The sequence below is a fragment of the Camellia sinensis genome, chromosome 14 (assembly GCF_055761805.1).
Source record: "Camellia sinensis isolate YWXY chromosome 14, ASM5576180v1, whole genome shotgun sequence".
NCBI classification, from domain to species: Eukaryota; Viridiplantae; Streptophyta; class Magnoliopsida; order Ericales; family Theaceae; genus Camellia; species Camellia sinensis.
The window spans coordinates 124,812,593-124,830,546 of record NC_138974.1 but is presented as its reverse complement, the minus strand read 5'-3'; the positions used below and the strand labels follow the sequence as shown (position 1 = coordinate 124,830,546).

Sequence of the window (17,954 nt, the reverse complement as noted above, 5' to 3'; positions counted from 1 at the left end):
TAATCTAATTATTTTGATCCAAACCAATTTCTAATTAAATTTCACCGCAGGCTCTAAAAATTATGCCATTCATGATGGCGTAGTCAATTTCAGGTTCTGTAACCGAGAAGGCCTTCAATTTTCAGTTCAAAGCACAGATTCTAACAGATTTTCCTACGATGAATAGATACAAAGCCAAAATCACATATAATCATGCAATTAACACCCAAATTCACATTAAGCACATAATTACAAACATAATCATGATTAATTAACATAGTACAGGACACGGTTATCACACTTCTAATTCCCATTTCTGCCAAATCTTTACGAGCCTTAAGACCATCCTTTGATTTCCCCTTAACATCTAAAAGTGTGCATAAAAAACTTTCACAAACATTTTTCTTGATGTGCATCACATCCAAGTTATGACGTAAAAGCAATGCCTGCAACATTAACAAAAGATTTATTATTTAAAAAACTAGAAGAAAAAGTTTAACTAAGACTAACGATAGACAAAAGAATATGAAATCCTACTTTCCAAGGACTTACATTCCAATATGGTAGATTGAAAAATATGGACTTCTTCTTCCATGGTTGGACGCAATCTGACTCTTTTTTTATCATCCTTCTTTTTGGTCTGGGCCCTTTTTCTTTTCCTTTCCTTTGTAGTTTTTCCCCAATTAGTTTCGATGTCCCTTACTGCATGTAACACATCAGATCCACTCAATGGTTTAGGTTTTCCCCCAAGTTCTTGCTTTCCATCAAACCAACTTCTTTTCATTCGAAATGGATGATCCGAAGATAGAAATCGCATGTGGCCCATGTACACTATCTTCTTACTATGATTCAACCACTGCGAGCATGTGTTAATGCTACATATAGGACATGCAACTTTCCCTTTTATGGCACATCCAGTTAAGTTCCCATAAGCTGGAAAATCATTTATTGTCCACATCAATATAGCCTTCAAATTAAACATAGACTTGATGGCTGCGTCATAGACCTCCACATCATTATTCCATAATTCTTGTAGGTCTTCTATAAGTGGCTGCAGATACACATCTATATCATTCCCTGGTTGCTTTGGTCCCGGTATAAGTAATGTCAACATTATATTTTCCTTTGCCATGCATAACCATGGAGGAAGATTATAAGTCACTAACATCACTGGCCAACAACTGTACATTGAGCTAAGATTTGCAAAGGGATTGAATCCATCTGTTACAAGACCAAGTCGAAGGTTTCGTGGATCCGATGCAAAAGAGGGCCACTTGTGATCAATTGCATCCCATGCCAACGAATCAACTGGATGTCGCATCTTTCCATCTTGACTTTTGTGAGTGGAATGCCAAGTTAACTGTTTTACTTTTTCTTGTGACCTGAACATTCTTCTAAATCTTGGAATTATGGGAAAATAACGCAACACCTTCGTTGGAACCACCTTTTTAATATTCTTAGTTCGCTTATCTACTTTCCACTGTGAACAATTACATTTCGGGCATGCCTCCATATGTTGTAAATCTTTTCTAAATAAACAACAATCATTGACACACGCATGCATTTTGTCATACCCAAGATCAAATGCTTTAACCAACTGCTTTGCTGAATATATAGATTGCACAAGTGTGTCACCTTCTAGTAGCATGTCAGACACTAATCTCAAATTTTCATCAAAACTCTTATTAGATGCCTCATACACAACTTTATGCTTGTATAAAGCGACAATTGTTGAGAACTTAGAGTACTTTGTACAACCTGGATATAAAGGAGTTTCAGCATCTTCTAATGCTTGTGTGAACTCCCTCTCTCTACTTTCATTTCTAGGTTGCGGAAAATCATCGTGTGCATAAACATCTCTAAACAGCCTATATGTCTCCGGAATTTCGACATTGTCCTAAACTTCTACAGGTTCACTTAGTCATTCCCCATGACATCCCTACCATGACCAAATTCTTGAAAACAGTATCACAATGCTGTTGTGACAGGTTTTGACAACTTCCACAAGGGCATATGATCATATCGGTATTCCCTAAATTTGCCTTAGCCATGTTGACAAATTTTCTCGCTCCATCCACATACTCATTCGATACTCTGAAAACTTAAAATTATTATTAATTCCATCCAAACAAAATGAGTAACTTAACATTTGAAAGCATATTTATGGTTGTGTTTAGAAATAGACCTTGGAAAATGTACCCATGTTTTGCCCATCTCCAACTTTCCACTTGCTAACAAATTGCATCCACAAAAACTACTAAAATTAGTTACATGCATCAATGCTCAAAATGATTAGCAAATACACTAAGATGGTATTTTAGAGTTTCAAATAATCTAGAATCTAGAATTGTAATCAAATACCATTAAATTCTGGAAATATCAAGTACATAACAAATAATTGAATATCAATTTTGGTGTTTGATAGGCAACTTAGTAACATACTAGATGACAACTAGATAATTATTCTGTGAATAAGTTTAACAAACTTTAGGCAAATAAAAAAAAAAAAACTATATCTTGTAAACTCGAAATTGCTTGATTCCTTCCTTCTCCTAGATTGAAATAATTATTTTAGCTCTTTCACAAGGAGGCTTTGACAGCTAGTCAGCAGCACTTTGAAAAAACTGCTATACAGGGCCAGAGCAAATTATTCCCAACACAACATCCATATAACAATTACTACAACAAGATCGTACACAGAGCAGAGTAGTGCAGCAGCAGTTTAAAAGATGAAATTTCCCATTTTCATTAAGTAAAAACCAATTGAAAAGTAAAAGTGGATAAATTTAATCAATGTAAGGAATTCAACCTTTTCCGTTTAATAGCCAAGCCTAAAATTCAACTAGAACAGTAATACCCAAAATAATCATTAGACAATCTAATTTCTATTTCTTAAAAAATAATAATAAATAAATAAATAAAATAAGAACCTGAACCTATGAACAAAACCAAACAAAATGATTGAGACTTTACGTCAAATTACACATTAGTAAAGGCATTTTGAGCATCAAAGTAGTGTTTGGTCCACTAAAATAAAATGTGAAAATATTCATTCTACTGTTTGATTAATTAAAAATAATAATAAAAATAAAGTGTAGCTAAATTATTATTCACCAAAAATAATCATTCCATCTCATTCCATTGAACTAAATATAAACCTTCAATTTGTGGCTAGACCATTTATCTTCTAGGAATTTTTTTTATTTAGGCAATGAGCTAAAGTGGCATAAAACTTGAGCAGCTTCTACTTAAAAGCTGTCATTCTGCACAAATGAAACCTTAAAAAAAAAAAAGAAAAAAAAAAGAACAATACAAAACAAAACAAAATAAAAAAAACGAAAAAAAAAAGTGTGAAGATTGAGCTTTATGTATTATGTTTCTCTGCTTGTTTAGGTCAATCAAACTTATTCACAAGCATATGCTAACAATTGCTACCAGTCTACATGAAATAAATTATTAAAATTATAAACCAAATCAAAATAAAGCCTTGTATACCAGTCTAGACATGTTCATGGAGTGATTAAGAATGTTTTTTAAAAAAAATAAAGAGACAAAATTAGAGATATTACTAAAGGCAATAACAATTTATTTTCCAAAGTCGTGTGCTTTTGCATAAAAAATGTGAATTTGGTATAAACACAAATAGTGATAATGCCCACAATACACATCAGCAATCTCATAACTTTATCCTCTCCACCTAGTTTCCACATCAGTTTGCACAAAGTACAAAACAAACATCAAATAATCGTAATAGCCCAAAATTTCTGTGAAACCTCAAGCTAAACATTGAAATGCGATCTTATTTTATTGGACCTTCAAAAAAATGCAGATAAGTCAAGTGATATTTTATTGGACCTTCAAAAAAATGCAGATAAGTCAAGTGACGCAATGGTTGAGCAATCTCTGCAAATACTACATGAACTTCAATGCCTAACACCAAATACCATAAAAGTTGGTCCTTTTCACAATAAATACTAGTTTAGTGCACTACAAAACTTCACAACAGCATAAACAAAAATGACATCACCAAGAAATTGCCAAGAAATAGCATGGAAAGAACATGATTAAAAGAGTTTAGAAAAAAAAACAGCTATGAATAAAGATATATGAATAAATACAATAAGCATATACTTGGACTGCAAAGAGTGAAATTGACAGCAATTAGAAATTGGCTACTTGCTTTTTGGCTAACATAAAAAGCAGCAACAGAGTTTAAAACAAGCTTTGCCCACATTCACAAAAAGAACAAAATCAATGTTAAAAACCCTGAAGAACATAAAGCCATAATTTCAAAACTTCCAAACCAGACTTTAAAATATGATAATCGCTAAGCCATGGCAAACATTCAGCTAGAGCAAAGCACACCAACCCCCAATCATTATGCCTGATTGCCACCACCCCTTGGACCCCTGCCCATCCATCCACTGCCACGTCCATAGCTTAGGCTCAACTCCACCTGAGCAGCTACTGTGTTTCAGCGCCAAAAATTAAAAAAACTACAAAAATGTTACAGCAACTCAAATGAATTCCTAAATTCTGGCGATTTCATAGAGATGGCAATGAACATGACACTAAAAATCCTATCCACTAGAAACAAGCTCTCCATAAGATAACAGAGCCATCATTTTGTGAGAGAAGGTAAAGAGAGCATCAATTCATGTCAAACACTATTTTCTTTTCTGTAAAAAATTAAAAACCTTCCGGGAATAACAGTCAACCTCTGAACCCCATACAAGAAAGTCACTTTTTTCCAAAATCTAATGGAGCCAATCTTTTACCACAACATTAATTTTTAGTACAACGGTAAGTAAACCTTATTATTATTATCAAAGAACCTATGTTGGCATACTCACACATTAGGGGAAACCAAACCAGGTTTGCCACTACTTCCAGTTTCAAACACTATTAATAGCTTCACGTAGGACATAATAGAAAATGATATCAAAAAGCAAGTCCATCAGGCAGCAACTAATTCCCCCCAATTCGTAGAAAACAAGCGACTACTTGCGCATAAGGTGCAGATGCACAGTGCCATAGCAAATTTTATATATATATATATATATAACAGAATTCACAATAAGGTTCATCTTCAGAATAATCAAGTGATTCACAGCGATGTAAAGTTATGATATGTTTAATCAAACCAGAAATATTTACTTAACAAAAACATGTATTTGATAGAACCAGAAGCCAATGGCCAGGCAACTAAATGCTAGCCACTAGACACTTAAAGAACCAAAAATAAGAAGAAAACTTTATTGATGGAAAAGATTACAACAAAAACAAGAGAGGGTGCACAAGCATCATAGCGAACAAATGGATCCTAACTAGGTTGGCAACCAAACATACGTCCAATCATATGCTAGCACCCCAGGAAGTTGAATATTGGAGTTTGGATACAGTGGACTGACATCTTGGACTGGCAGTTGCAGGGATATGTGAAGCGAATGAAGGCTTTGAGCAAGAAATTTGATAAGTTTCATGAGAATGTGTTTGTGCCCTAATCTGGCATATGTGTTATTGTAGCGTACTGACAATTCCAATATTGAGATTATGCTAAATTATATGGGTATGATTGATTCGTGCCATTTTCTCTTAATTGTTGAATGAATTTTTTCAATTTTCAGTGATACCTTTGGATACTATTTAATACGATGCTTTATGTGAGAAAATTGTGTTTTGTGATTGGAATTTGTGCACTTAAATTTTATTTTAAATAATGACTAATGAGATCTATTTGGGTTAAACAGTGCTAATCCAAACTGTAAGTCCAGACTCAAGCATCCAGCCCTGCAAACACTCTAGCACAGTTCATACATCCATAGCATCTACATTACGCAACAAGCCCTTTGCCGCAAATTATTAAAAGAATAAATAAATAATGGTGCAGCAATGACATTATGACAAGAAAACCTTTGCTAGAACCAATTGTAGACCCGACTTTCTTCGCGCGCCCCCTTTTGGAGAGCTCGAATTGGTCTCCTACGATTCGGACTCCTGTCACGGTCTTGAATCTAATCTCACAAAGTGCAATGTGAGACTGATAAACACCAAAGAGTCCAAATCTGGAAAATCATTTTGGAAAATTGATTTGGAATCAAAAGCACCATAAATGGACTATTTTTCCAGATTACAGAGTCGTCACCTAAATATTTTGTTTTGGGAAAATTTAGGAAACCCTGACTCGTGCCAAAGGTCACGTGTCCGTAATCACCAAAGTTGCCTCAGCTCGGGAACTTGGGTACGAGAGGGGAAGGTCATGAAATGAGCACCCCCGCTCGCCCGATCAAAGAATCGGCCTCTACTAAGCATGATATGTCATTTTATAAACCTCATGTATTCTTATTCTGATTATTAGCTAACTTTACTATGTGGCGCACACATACAAGTATAGACTCAATCACGAGAATTGGAACAAATTCAACTCATGTTTGTTTTCGAAAATGGTTTGGAAGTGCCACTCGCAAGTGGGCTAAAGCGCGGATTTGCCACCCTCAAAGTGGGCTTAAAACGCACATTCATTGAATTGTCCCAATTCAAGCAATCAAAGCCTTCATCTACAAACATTCATGCAGTTTATCAAGTAAGCACATAGCCTCATGGCAAGCACGCGAAACATGGCATCACTCACACTCATGCAACTATGCTAAAGCGTAAAACTTACAGTGTACTCCAAGCCAAAACAAAAGCTAGTTAGAAACAATGCATGATCCTAACTATACAAAATGCCTAATGCAACACATGCAGCAATGCAACTAAATAGGCTCGGCTATCTAAGATGGCATATGAATGCAACAATTTGATAGCACGTATTCAAAAAAATATTGAAATACGATGCAGTTTGAATGATGCGCCGAGCCCGATGCATGCAATACAAATGAATGATGCACGCATGCAAAGTATAAAGTATGCTAATCAAAACGTGCCCTAAAACTAACCATCAAAAGCAGTTAAGTAAAAAAGAGAAAGAAGTGGGGTTGGAAGACATGTACACACACACACACACGCGCATATTACAACAATACGCCCTCGCGAAGGAGGGTCCGAATAAATAAGCTAACTAGCTACGCTAGGCTAAGCTACTTATTACAAACCAACTAATTAACTATTCTAGCAAATTAAATATTACAAACCGAATTGAATAACTAGCTACACTAAGCTAATTAATTACAACACTTGAATCAAATAATTAGCTACCACTAACTAATTAAAAGAAAGTAAAGTGGCCTTGCGAGCGAGAGATGCATGCTCGGTTGGCTTCACCCCGAAAATCCACCGCCTTGCCTCTAGATGCCTCTGTTTACACATCTTTGGACCTCTGAAAATTATGCCAACTCCCAGACTGCTTCTATTTGATTTCAAGAACACATTGATGGCCGATCGGCCATGATTTGTGACCATCGGCCAACACTAGTGGCCGGTCGGCTGACTTGGGTGGCCGGTCGACCACTGCTTCCCTGGAATGCCTCCTTTTGTTGCAACAGAGAGCAAACAGAAGCATGGCAATGTATTTGCAAGGGAATGTATGTACTGCCACCCTCCTTATCATTTTTCAAGCTCAAAGGAGTGTGGCACTTGACTCTCAAGCCACCAATCAAGCATCTCAATGCATGATGGCCAAAGAATCAAGCTTGTACAAGCTTAGTGAATGCGCACATAAGACTCAAATGGCCACCACCCTATCATGTATGATCAAGGGTGATGGCGACCAAGAAACGTGATACGTTTCATCACTTTGAGTATGAAACGTCCCACATTTCTTGTGTTTGGATTAACGTCCGATCCAAACACATACAATGCAAACAACATGCTTATCTTAGTCATGTTTTACTTGATTCAATTTTGTTTACACATTTTAGCTTACCAATTAGTCCTTTAACCGGTTAAGTCCAATGTGAAAAGTCCTCTAATTGGAGAGGGGTCAAACAAAAGGGTGGTTTAGGACATGAGAGGGATCATGCCTTTGACTAGGAGGAACCCTCAAAAGAGGATTAAAGCCATTTGAGCATAAACCCTACCTCATTCTTAAACACAACCTTAAGGCCAAACAATCCTCAAAACAAAAGGAACAATGAAGAAATGAGGGAGGTTGCAGATGTTTTTAGTGCTAAAATGGCATGAGAAATAAGGCTAAAACATGCAAGTAATGCATGCACAACATGTTAAGAGCCAAAAGCTTTAAAGCTAGTGAAGTGTATTACACTAGGAGCATGCAATATCAAGCTCAAACAACCAAACCAGCTATGGATAGACCTAAAATATGCCAAAATAGTGGCTAAAATGGGCTGAGATGGTAGCATGAAAAGCAAGAAAACCATGTTCATGTATTGGCTCATAAACAAGGCACAAAGCACAACGCTCAAAAGCATTGAAAGAGTGAAATATGTGAGAGTGTGACAATGATATATGCTCTAAAATTACATGCTAAATGATGCTATGGCATGCAAACAACCCAAGCAAAGCATGCTAGAAGCTTTAAATCGCAAAGCTAGTGAAGGGCGTTTACACTACAACCATGCATAGCAAGTCTCATATGACCAAGACCACTCAAAACTGAGTTAAAGCATGCTAAATCAATGGCAAAAACATGCTGAGACCAAGTCACAACAGAGTAGAAAGATAGGCTAACTCATTAGGCATGTTAAGCTAGTAAGCAAGATTACACTACAAGTGTAAGATGTAAGCAACAACTAGCCAAACTAGCCAAAAATAGAGTTAAAGCAGGTCCAAATAGTCACAAAAATATGCTGAGATCAAGCCATGAGATGGTAGAAAAACATGCTCATGTGTTGGGCCATCAACACATGCAAACAAGACACAATGAGGAGAGGCCACCCCCTTATATTTTAGACCTCAAAACCAACTTTCTACCATTGAAACTCCCCTGGAACTTAGTGGTTTAAAGGCCAAAAAAGATTGTTTTAAAAGCTTTAAAAGATGGTACAACACTTAGCAAACAAGCCTAAAAGGAGGGTGGATCACCCCTAACTCCAGAAATACCTTAAACCACCATTTTTAAGCCTTAAAAACAGAGGTTTTTGCAGTTGGAAACTAGGCCAAAAATAGCATGCAAAGGTGGCCAAGTAATGGATTAAAACAAAGCTTAAAAGAGGATAAGGCCTTACCCTTGAAGCACAGTAACAAACAGGTCTTCTTCTGAGCCAAAACCAGCTTTAGGAACTCCAAACAAGCCTTAAGGAACCTCAGCTCCAAGATAGGGATGTTTGATCAAGGGGTTGTATGCAAAGTTCTAGAGAAAACTCACTTCTAAGCACAATATATATATATATATAGAGAGAGAGAGAGAGAGAGAGAGAACTCTAGAGAGAGAAAAATTTCAGCTCTGAAATTTTGTAACCCTCAAACTAGGGAAGGGACCTCCCCTTATATAGAAAAAGCAAGCAAAAAGCTTGCTTCATCCGTCCATACACGTGTATGCAGGATGGCTTCAATGATCAACAGCTGGCACATAAAATATCTGAAAAAATGAGAAAATTGGCCGTCGGCCATCATTGGTGGCCGACCGGCCATTAGTGTAGCCGACCGGCCACCACTGATGGTCGATGGGAACAATCCCTGGCCGATGGGTTGTAGGGCTGGCCGATAGGTCACCCTCTTCCCCAGAAACAAAGTTACAAGCTCTTGGTCCACAACCAAGCACAAAACAGACAAGTTTCAAAAGCTCAAAGGCAAGGCACTCCGCCAAAAACTTTGGACGTTCAAAACGAACACAAACATGGATGATCATTGAGTATTCAAACGATGATGTCCAAGTCTTAAGGACAATCAAAAATGGGGTGTCTACACCAGTAAGCTAGCCACTTAAGATATAAAGCTAGATGCAAAGTACACTGCTCACATAGGCATAAAATATTCATTCAAATGCTCAAAGCTCTTACAACATTAATCTAGTTCTTACAACTCAAACGCCTAATATAAAAACAAACAGCAGATGCATTTCATTCATCCATCAGTTCAAGCACAGAAAGGGACAGATTCCACAGTGCATGAAAACAAACAGAAAAACAGAGAAGGGAAGGGAGGAGGGGATATAAATATATATACATATACCGAGAGAGAGAGAGAGACAGAGAGAGAGACGAAACAAGGGTTTCAGGAAGAAGGAAGAGAAGAAAGAGTGCCTTGCCAGTCGAAGTCAAAGCAGTAGAAGTAGTCGAAGCATATTACAAATTGAAGCCAAGTCCAAGTCGAAGCAGTCGAAGTAGACTACGTCAATGGACCTTTCTTCTCGTAGTAAGTCGAAGCAGATTGCGTCAATGGATCTCCACTGATTCAATTGATTGAAGAAGTGTTTGAAGAAACCTTTCCCCTTCACCTACGTCTCCCTCTCTTCTTAGAAACTCTGTGTTTTTTTTCTTTTCTTTTTTTTTTGAATTGTATTAGTTTGTTTGATAATAAAAAAATAAATTAAATATTTTTTTTTTTGGATAAGTGGTGCCAAAAAATTTGGGTTTTGGCGCCTAAAGTATTTTGGGATACCATTCACGACCCACATAGTAAGTCGTAAAAAGTGACTTATTTTTAATGACTGGCAGACGTGTGTCGTACATAACTGATGTATTAACGGCATGCTATATGTATGTCGTAGAAAGTTTTATTAATTACGGCGCGCAATGCAAGCCGTAAAAAAATTATCATTTTTACCATTAACGGCCTGCGCAATAGACACGTCGTGGCAAGTCTATTATTTATGACATGCAAAAAAAGCAAGTCGTAAAAGTGAGAAATTACGGCTTGCATTCATTGTATGTCGTTGATGTGGTGCCGTGAAAAGTCAATTTTGTTGTAGTGCCAAAATTAAGAATACACCAAAACACAAGGCAAACTGACCACAGAGCACTCGACACCCGAGCACTTAGGAAAAGAAAACTACCCTCACAACAAACCTTCAGTTAACTCTCACAAAAGAAGAGGACTTACCAAGAAAACACTTCCCAAAAGACAATGCTCTAGCACAATAACCTCCAACAATACCAAACCCTCCTCAAAACAAAACACCTAAACACACGACTAGCGATCCAAGCTAAGCCACTACTCAACATTCATCATCCCAAGTGAAACAAACCATAGCAAAACTTTGTTTTTTTAAAAAAAAAAAAATCCTTCTCTTGTATATGAAACATTTCTCAAAGATACTTAAATTTCCACTGTTGATAATCAAAATATATTTCTGCATTTTCCATGTGAAACTCAAAAGTTTTGTAAACGTTTCTCATAAATAAGGTGCTACCCATAACACATAACCATCCATAATTTAATTGCCAGAGACTACTCATTGAAATTCTTCATACCATTTAAATTAAATCAAATCCTCGACATTTCTGTTTTAACAAAGCCATTAGAAGACCATAACACTAGGAAAATTTCATTTTCCAATTCCTTTCCAATATAACAATCGGTGAACTTCCACTGTCACCCAACAACACCCATCACTCATATGGTGATATCGCAACCAACATAAAACGTAACATTTCTGTAATAACAATTAATAGAAATAACAACTGTGCTATCAACACGATAAGGCATAAGAAAATCCACGATTTTGCAATTTCATTCCGTTATAATCATTATCATAAATTATCAGCTACACGAGCCAAATACATACGCAAACGAAGAATCTACAACACGTTACCCCAACCTGGGGTTTTCCACTAATCCAAAACAAGTCCCACACAAGCTTCCCAACCACATACACGAGACTCAATGCTTGCAAAATCATTCCAAGGCATCCTTACCCTATCAACCTTTATACACAAGCCCAAGCTTGCCTCAAGGTGACTACTTGTCAACCAAAACCCGATATCAACAAGCAGACTAATCAACTCGATAAACCTCTACACTCGATAAACCAAACACTGATGTGCTACTCAACACCATTTACTCCAAAAACGGAGTTCCACTCACAAACCCCCATATTTTGAGTCTCACCGGATTTCTCAAGATCAAACCATACCATTATTGTTCCTAAGGAAATCATCACCCCTATGCCTACATAGTAAGCATGCCCTTACATCTCAAACATAAGACCAACTTGGTCAATGGCAATCACACAATTCCTAATACATAAAATAATTTCGACCAACGCTACCTTCATTACCCGAGAACACAAACTGTTCTTTCTTCCAAGGAACACTTCTAGCATCTACTCACAAAATTCTCCTCCTACTCATAAACTCCACCCAATATCTAATAGCACCACCAACCCATTTCACCCACACATCATTACCAACTTATAACAAATCACAACACGAACACTACCCCTATTCATGATTGATAGAATCACAACGAACTCACTAACCAACAAAACCCAAAACACTAGACATCACACCAGTACCATTTCCACTAGCCCGAGGTACAAATCTCACACTCCCTCAGACATTTTCACGTAACTTCACCAATACCACAAAACTCTAAAGCCTCATATTCCCTTAAAATCAACACATCCAAAGCCTTATGACTTGACCCTTATGATACCACCACACTAATCACAGTTACCCACGTATTCCCCGCTCTCAACAAACTTCCAAACTAAACAAGGCTCACAGGCCATCACATAACTATCTCATAATTTAATACCAAATATGCAACAACACTAGGATCATCGATCCCATTAACAACTTCTCACTACATATATATAAAAGAGAGTTTGAGATTCACAGCGTGCCCCCAATACATGAAGATAAACAGACAACAATATATATACAACACATAATCATGATACCTTTGCATCCAACAGTACATTGGTCAACAACAAAAAGATTCAAATATTAAATCACCGGCCTCCAATACAAAAGCCCCTCTCCAAGGTAATACTACTATGTTAGCTAATAAGTTGTAATGACCCTCACTCTACTCTAGTCATGCTTGCATATATTACATGATCTTGTCTTGATATGTTGCATTTTTGCAAACCTTGATTTGATTTGCTTAAGAGTTTCTTGCATGATTTGTATCTCATTTGGTGTGAGTTTAGCCGAGGTCATCTTTATTCTAGAACTTCCTTGGAACCACTTTGTTTAACCTCCACCTTCACCCTAACATACTGGCCGAGATGTCATTATCTAGGCCGAGGTGTTCATCACCAAGGCCGAGATGTGCATTATCTAGGCCGAGATGTTACCTTTGCACCTAAGTGATCTTGTCCTGGAGTGGTGTGACCTAGACCAAGGTGTGGCACATCTAGGCCAAGGTGTGGCACAACTTAGTCAAGTGTTGTCCTTCCTAGCCGAGATCATTGTTCCCCTACTTGCCGACGTCTTGTTCTTAGCCGAGATCATTACCCGCCAGAGTGCCCATGCCATCTTGCTTGTTGAACACACGTTGTCATAGTCTTGTCTTTTCACTCAACCACCTTTTTTAGGAGAACCAACCCGATAGTGCCACATGACCCAGCTGAGTGTTAAGTCAGCCAGCAGACCTAGAAATATATCATTTTTGCTATATGTCTTTGTTTGTGAGGAGAGAGAAGCTCTAGAAGAAGAAGAAGAAGTTTTAGAGTGAGAGAGTGGGCTTTTGAGCTTGATTCCTAGAGATCGAACCGTTAGATTCGTGTATTGAGGTTAGATTCTTGATTTACTCTTGTCGTTCTTTATGTTTATCTAGCTGCATTGCATGATCGAACCTGTTCTGCACGTCATGCATTGATTTAAAGTTGGTTTTAGAAAGAGAAGATAGTGTTCATGTGTTTTTGAAGAAAAAGTCTTGTTTGATCCGAAAGTTTGCCTTAAGATTCATGTTTTGTGTTTGTTCTCGCAAGATCCTTGAATATGAGTACCCAGGTCCATGTTTTGAATTCATAGCATGAAATCTCAGATATTGTAATAGCAAATTATGATCTCGCATTCATCTTCCTCATGTTCATGTTCTTCATGTTCGACATGTTCTTCAAGAGAGGGAAACCTAGATTTTCCCGACCTCGTTTCCTCAAATGTGGCCATCGAGGCAACACCTCGGCAAGGAGGTGTGGGACCTCGGCCTAGTCCTGGTAGTCGCCCAGCATGTTTTCCCGAGATGAAAAACAGTGTTTTGTTTTGACTTAGCTTGGTTTTGATGGATGCCGAGATCATCTGTATGCATGTGAACTTGTTTGAAAGTGCATTCAACAGACTTTGCCATGTGTTTGTAGGACTTGGACTTGCCTTGACCCCAACGTCTAAAGAGCTATGTGAGTGGTATTTTTAATAAAGTTATGTTATTAAATTTTGATAAAGTTTTGCCTTGCTTGTTTTGGAAAAGTATTTTGTGAAGCATGAATGATGATCCCTATTTTGTATACCAAGTATTAGCCTTGTTTTGAGTGACAACCTTTGAAAGTCCGTACGTGCTAGGGGACTATAAGCATTTGTAGCACAACCTTTGAAAGTTCGTACGTGCTAGGGAACTAAAAGCATTTGTAGCACAATCTTGAAAGTCCGTACGTGCTAGGGGACTATAAGCATTTGTAGCACAGCCTTTGAAAGTCCGTACGTGCTAGGGGACTATAAGCATTTGTAGCACAATCTTGAAAGTCCGTACGTGCTAGGGGACTATAAGCATTTGTAGCACAGCCTTTGAAAGTCCGTACGTGCTAGGGGACTATAAGCATTTGTAGCACAATCTTGAAAGTCCGTACGTGCTAGGGGACTATAAGCATTTGTAGCACAACCTTTGAAAGTCCGTACATGCTAGGGAACTATAAGCATTTGTAGCACAACCTTTGTTAATGTCATCCCTTGGAACTCGAAAGACTTTAATTGTTGAGACTTGAAAGATTTGTTAGGCCAACTTGATTCGCCCTTGGATTTTGTACAAGATGTGTTATGCTTTGATTTGATAAAGATTTCGGATATCATTCATGCAAACCCCTTTATTATTTATACCATTCACTAAGTATCCAAGCTCACCCCTCTCTATATATATGTAGCTGACGAGCAGGACGGCGATGACGCCTAGATGTACTTGCTACTTGTTTTGGATTATGCACTTTTGCCGCATCTTGAAGATTATGCTTCTTAGTTGTATTTTATTGTATTTTGTATTTGATAGCTGAGAAGCCTTTTGGTCATGATGTATTTTTGTACATCATTTTGTTGTATTAAAGCTATGTAAAGATATATGCCTTTCCATTTAAACTATGTACTGCTCTTATGGACTACTTGGCTTGAAATTTATTGCTTCCGCATTTGTAAGCCCCATATGTATACTCTGATTGTGTGTGAATTTTGCAAGTTGGCCTTCGGTAATCTCGGATTACTGGCCATCCCGGCACCAAACTACTAGGGGCGGTTTGGGGTCGTGACATAAGTCGACCCTCGCGAGGCTCTCGAACCTTGACCTGCCCATTTCTGGTACTGATACTGCCCCCGACTAGACTGATAAGACTGAGTCTGACTAGGTTCCGAAGCACTTGTAGAATTCACATGCAAAGGGCATAAACGTCTAACATGGCCCAGCTGACCACAATCAAAACAAACAACAGACTCCCTACTCTGAGACTGGCCTGAAGCCTGAACCTCCTTGGACCTCCCAACGGAAGAGTCCGAAACCCCTGACAAAGATAATGATTGAACCTAGGACTAACCGTGTGCTCGCCTCCACCTCTTACTAAGCCTAGAGTGCTTATGAACCATAAGAGTTGCCGAGGTGGCCTCCTCCCTAACCCGACCAACACTCATAACCATGGCCTCTACGTGGGCCGCTACCTCAACTAGAGCATAGTAATTCTTCCATAGTGATCCAGCTACTTTCTCCTGGATATCATTACACAATCGCACCTCAAACTCATAACAATGACGCTCCTCTATTGCCACCAACTCTGGAGCAAACCTCGACAAACTAGTAAACCGCATCTCAAACTGTGCCACAAGAGTAGTATCCTGACGTAACTTAACAAACTATTCCCTTAACCTTTCTCGAGCAGAAGGAGGGAAATACTTGGCCAAAAAGGCCTCGATAAAAGCAACCCATGTGTTACCTACAGTATTCTTAGCATACTTCCACCAATAACCCGCATCTCTCTTCAATTGGAAAGTCGCCAAAGAAATCCTCAACCCCTCGTCCTCGACTCTGAGCATATCAAGAGTCTTGGTAATCTGTTCTAACCAACTATCTGCCTCCAATAGTTTAGCCTCCCCTAAAAACTCTGGTGGATTGGAGTGAAGAAACTCTTTAGTAAGCTTGAGGGTACATCCTTTGTCACCCTCATTGCGAGCTAGAGAATCTTGCACCGCTCTCACAATCTCGCGTACAACTTCCTCGCCGACAGCCGATGCTGCAATGGCAGGTGCTAAAGGAATCGTTGTACCCCTACCAGCACTCCTACTACCCATTCATCCTCTATTCCCTCATGTAGACATCCTATAAAACCTAGAAACAAAACCAAGCTTAGTGCACAACACAACAGCCTTCCCCAAGGCACACACTCAGCACCCTTAAGTTACAAGACGCACTTAGCCCCGAAACATACATTTCTATTACATATAAACATCCAAACACCTAAACACATAATCGAATCAAGTCCACAAAGATAGCCACCCATCCCGGAACCCTCAAGGAATTCCTATCAGAATCCACGTTGATCAGTCGTGTTTCTAATAAGACTTCAAAGCAAGTTTACCAGCTACAAGTACTATCCAATAAACTTAATCCCATGCTCACATAAATGCAACACATAAGTCCTAACACTTATGCTAACTATATGCAACGTCCTCACCATTCGTAGCAAACCCATTGTAGTAAAAACCACTTCCCACGAGCCCAAAGTATTCAAACCTGGCTCGCTCTGATACCAAGTTGTAACGTCCCACTTTTTATTACTCAAAACCATTACCAGATTCATTAATTTAATTCAATTTTAGAGATAACATGCGGAAAACTCTTTACATCAACAAGTAAGAATAAATAAGATTCTCTCATCCGAATGCAAATTAAATGCAACATGAGCATAACTAAATAAATTGCCCGTAGGCTTACATCTTTAAAAGTAAAAGAAAGGGTTTAACCCTTTTACATCAATGGCATTCCGCCCACAAATATAAGGCCTCGTGGCCAACAGGTAAAGAAGATCCATGACCTTAAAACACTTTTCGATGTTCACCGGAAAAAGGATTAGCAACGTGGGATGAACATAAAGTCCAATAGGGATCTCAACATGATCCTAAACAATAGCAACTTACAGATAGCTATGATCATGAATGCTTCGTCTCATACTGTATAAATAATGTGACGCTTTATATAGAAATATACATATATAAGAAATTTTCTCAAAGTCATTCATTTCATTCAATAACATAAGTAATTCACTTTTCTTTCTTCTTGATACCTTTTTTCAAAATTCATATGACTATAACAAATTTATGAAGAAAAATAATTTCACCATGCCCAGTACGTTTTCTCTCACTTTTCAGACTTATACCTGGTTTGCCTTTTATGTTCACAAGTATTCAAAGTCTTTCACATTTTTTTTTTCACAATCTCAACACAATACTTACGTCTGTTTCCAACACACTCATAACTATACAAGTATGCCTTTAATACAAAAGGAAAGCAACAAGCAATCAATAACTATCTGCGTCAACAATTGAGGCAATACGGCCTTCCAGAACAATAACCATCATAACCCATGATATACCCAGATACACTGAGACAATAATGACGAATAAATTCTGCTCTACCTACCTTAAGCACGGTAAGCCAAGGATACACCTTTCCACAATGAAATGCCAATTTACTAGACACTGGCTAGAAGATAATGGTATCTCTGTCAAGTTCTCCAGGCGCTAGCTGGAAGGTTCTAGTACCTCTCATTCTAAGCGCAGCCAATTCTGCAGGCGCTAGCTGGAAGGTAATGGTACCTCTCATTCTCAGCACAGTACACGTTACTACTCATCACAACATGACAAAGTACAACCAACACAATTGTAATGCATACACACAAACTATTCAACAAAGTACAACCAACACAAGTGTAATGCATA

The 17,954-nt window shown here is 38.1% G+C and overlaps 1 protein-coding gene across 1 annotated transcript; it reads right to left on the bottom strand.

The window, feature by feature from the left end:
- Positions 1-405: 405 nt before the first annotated feature.
- LOC145807272 (uncharacterized) lies at positions 406-16,307 on the bottom strand. Its single transcript, XM_082905230.1, has 4 exons — positions 15,886-16,307; positions 1,923-2,073; positions 532-1,876; positions 406-425 (listed from the first exon to the last, which is right to left on the bottom strand). Exons 1-4 carry the CDS (start codon positions 16,305-16,307, stop codon positions 406-408), a joined length of 1,938 nt encoding a protein of 645 aa, XP_082761356.1.
- Positions 16,308-17,954: the final 1,647 nt, after the last annotated feature.

Coding starts and splice junctions, on each gene's coding strand:
- LOC145807272 (XM_082905230.1), bottom strand. CDS start 16,307: ATGGGTAGTAGGAGTGCTGGTAGGGGTACAACGATTCCTTTAGCACCT. Junction 2,074..15,885: donor CCTCCTTCTGCTCGAGAAAG/GTTAAGGGAATA, acceptor TTAAGTTTTCAG/AGTATCGAATGAGTATGTGG. Junction 426..531: donor TCAATCTACCATATTGGAAT/GTAAGTCCTTGG, acceptor TTAATGTTGCAG/GCATTGCTTTTACGTCATAA.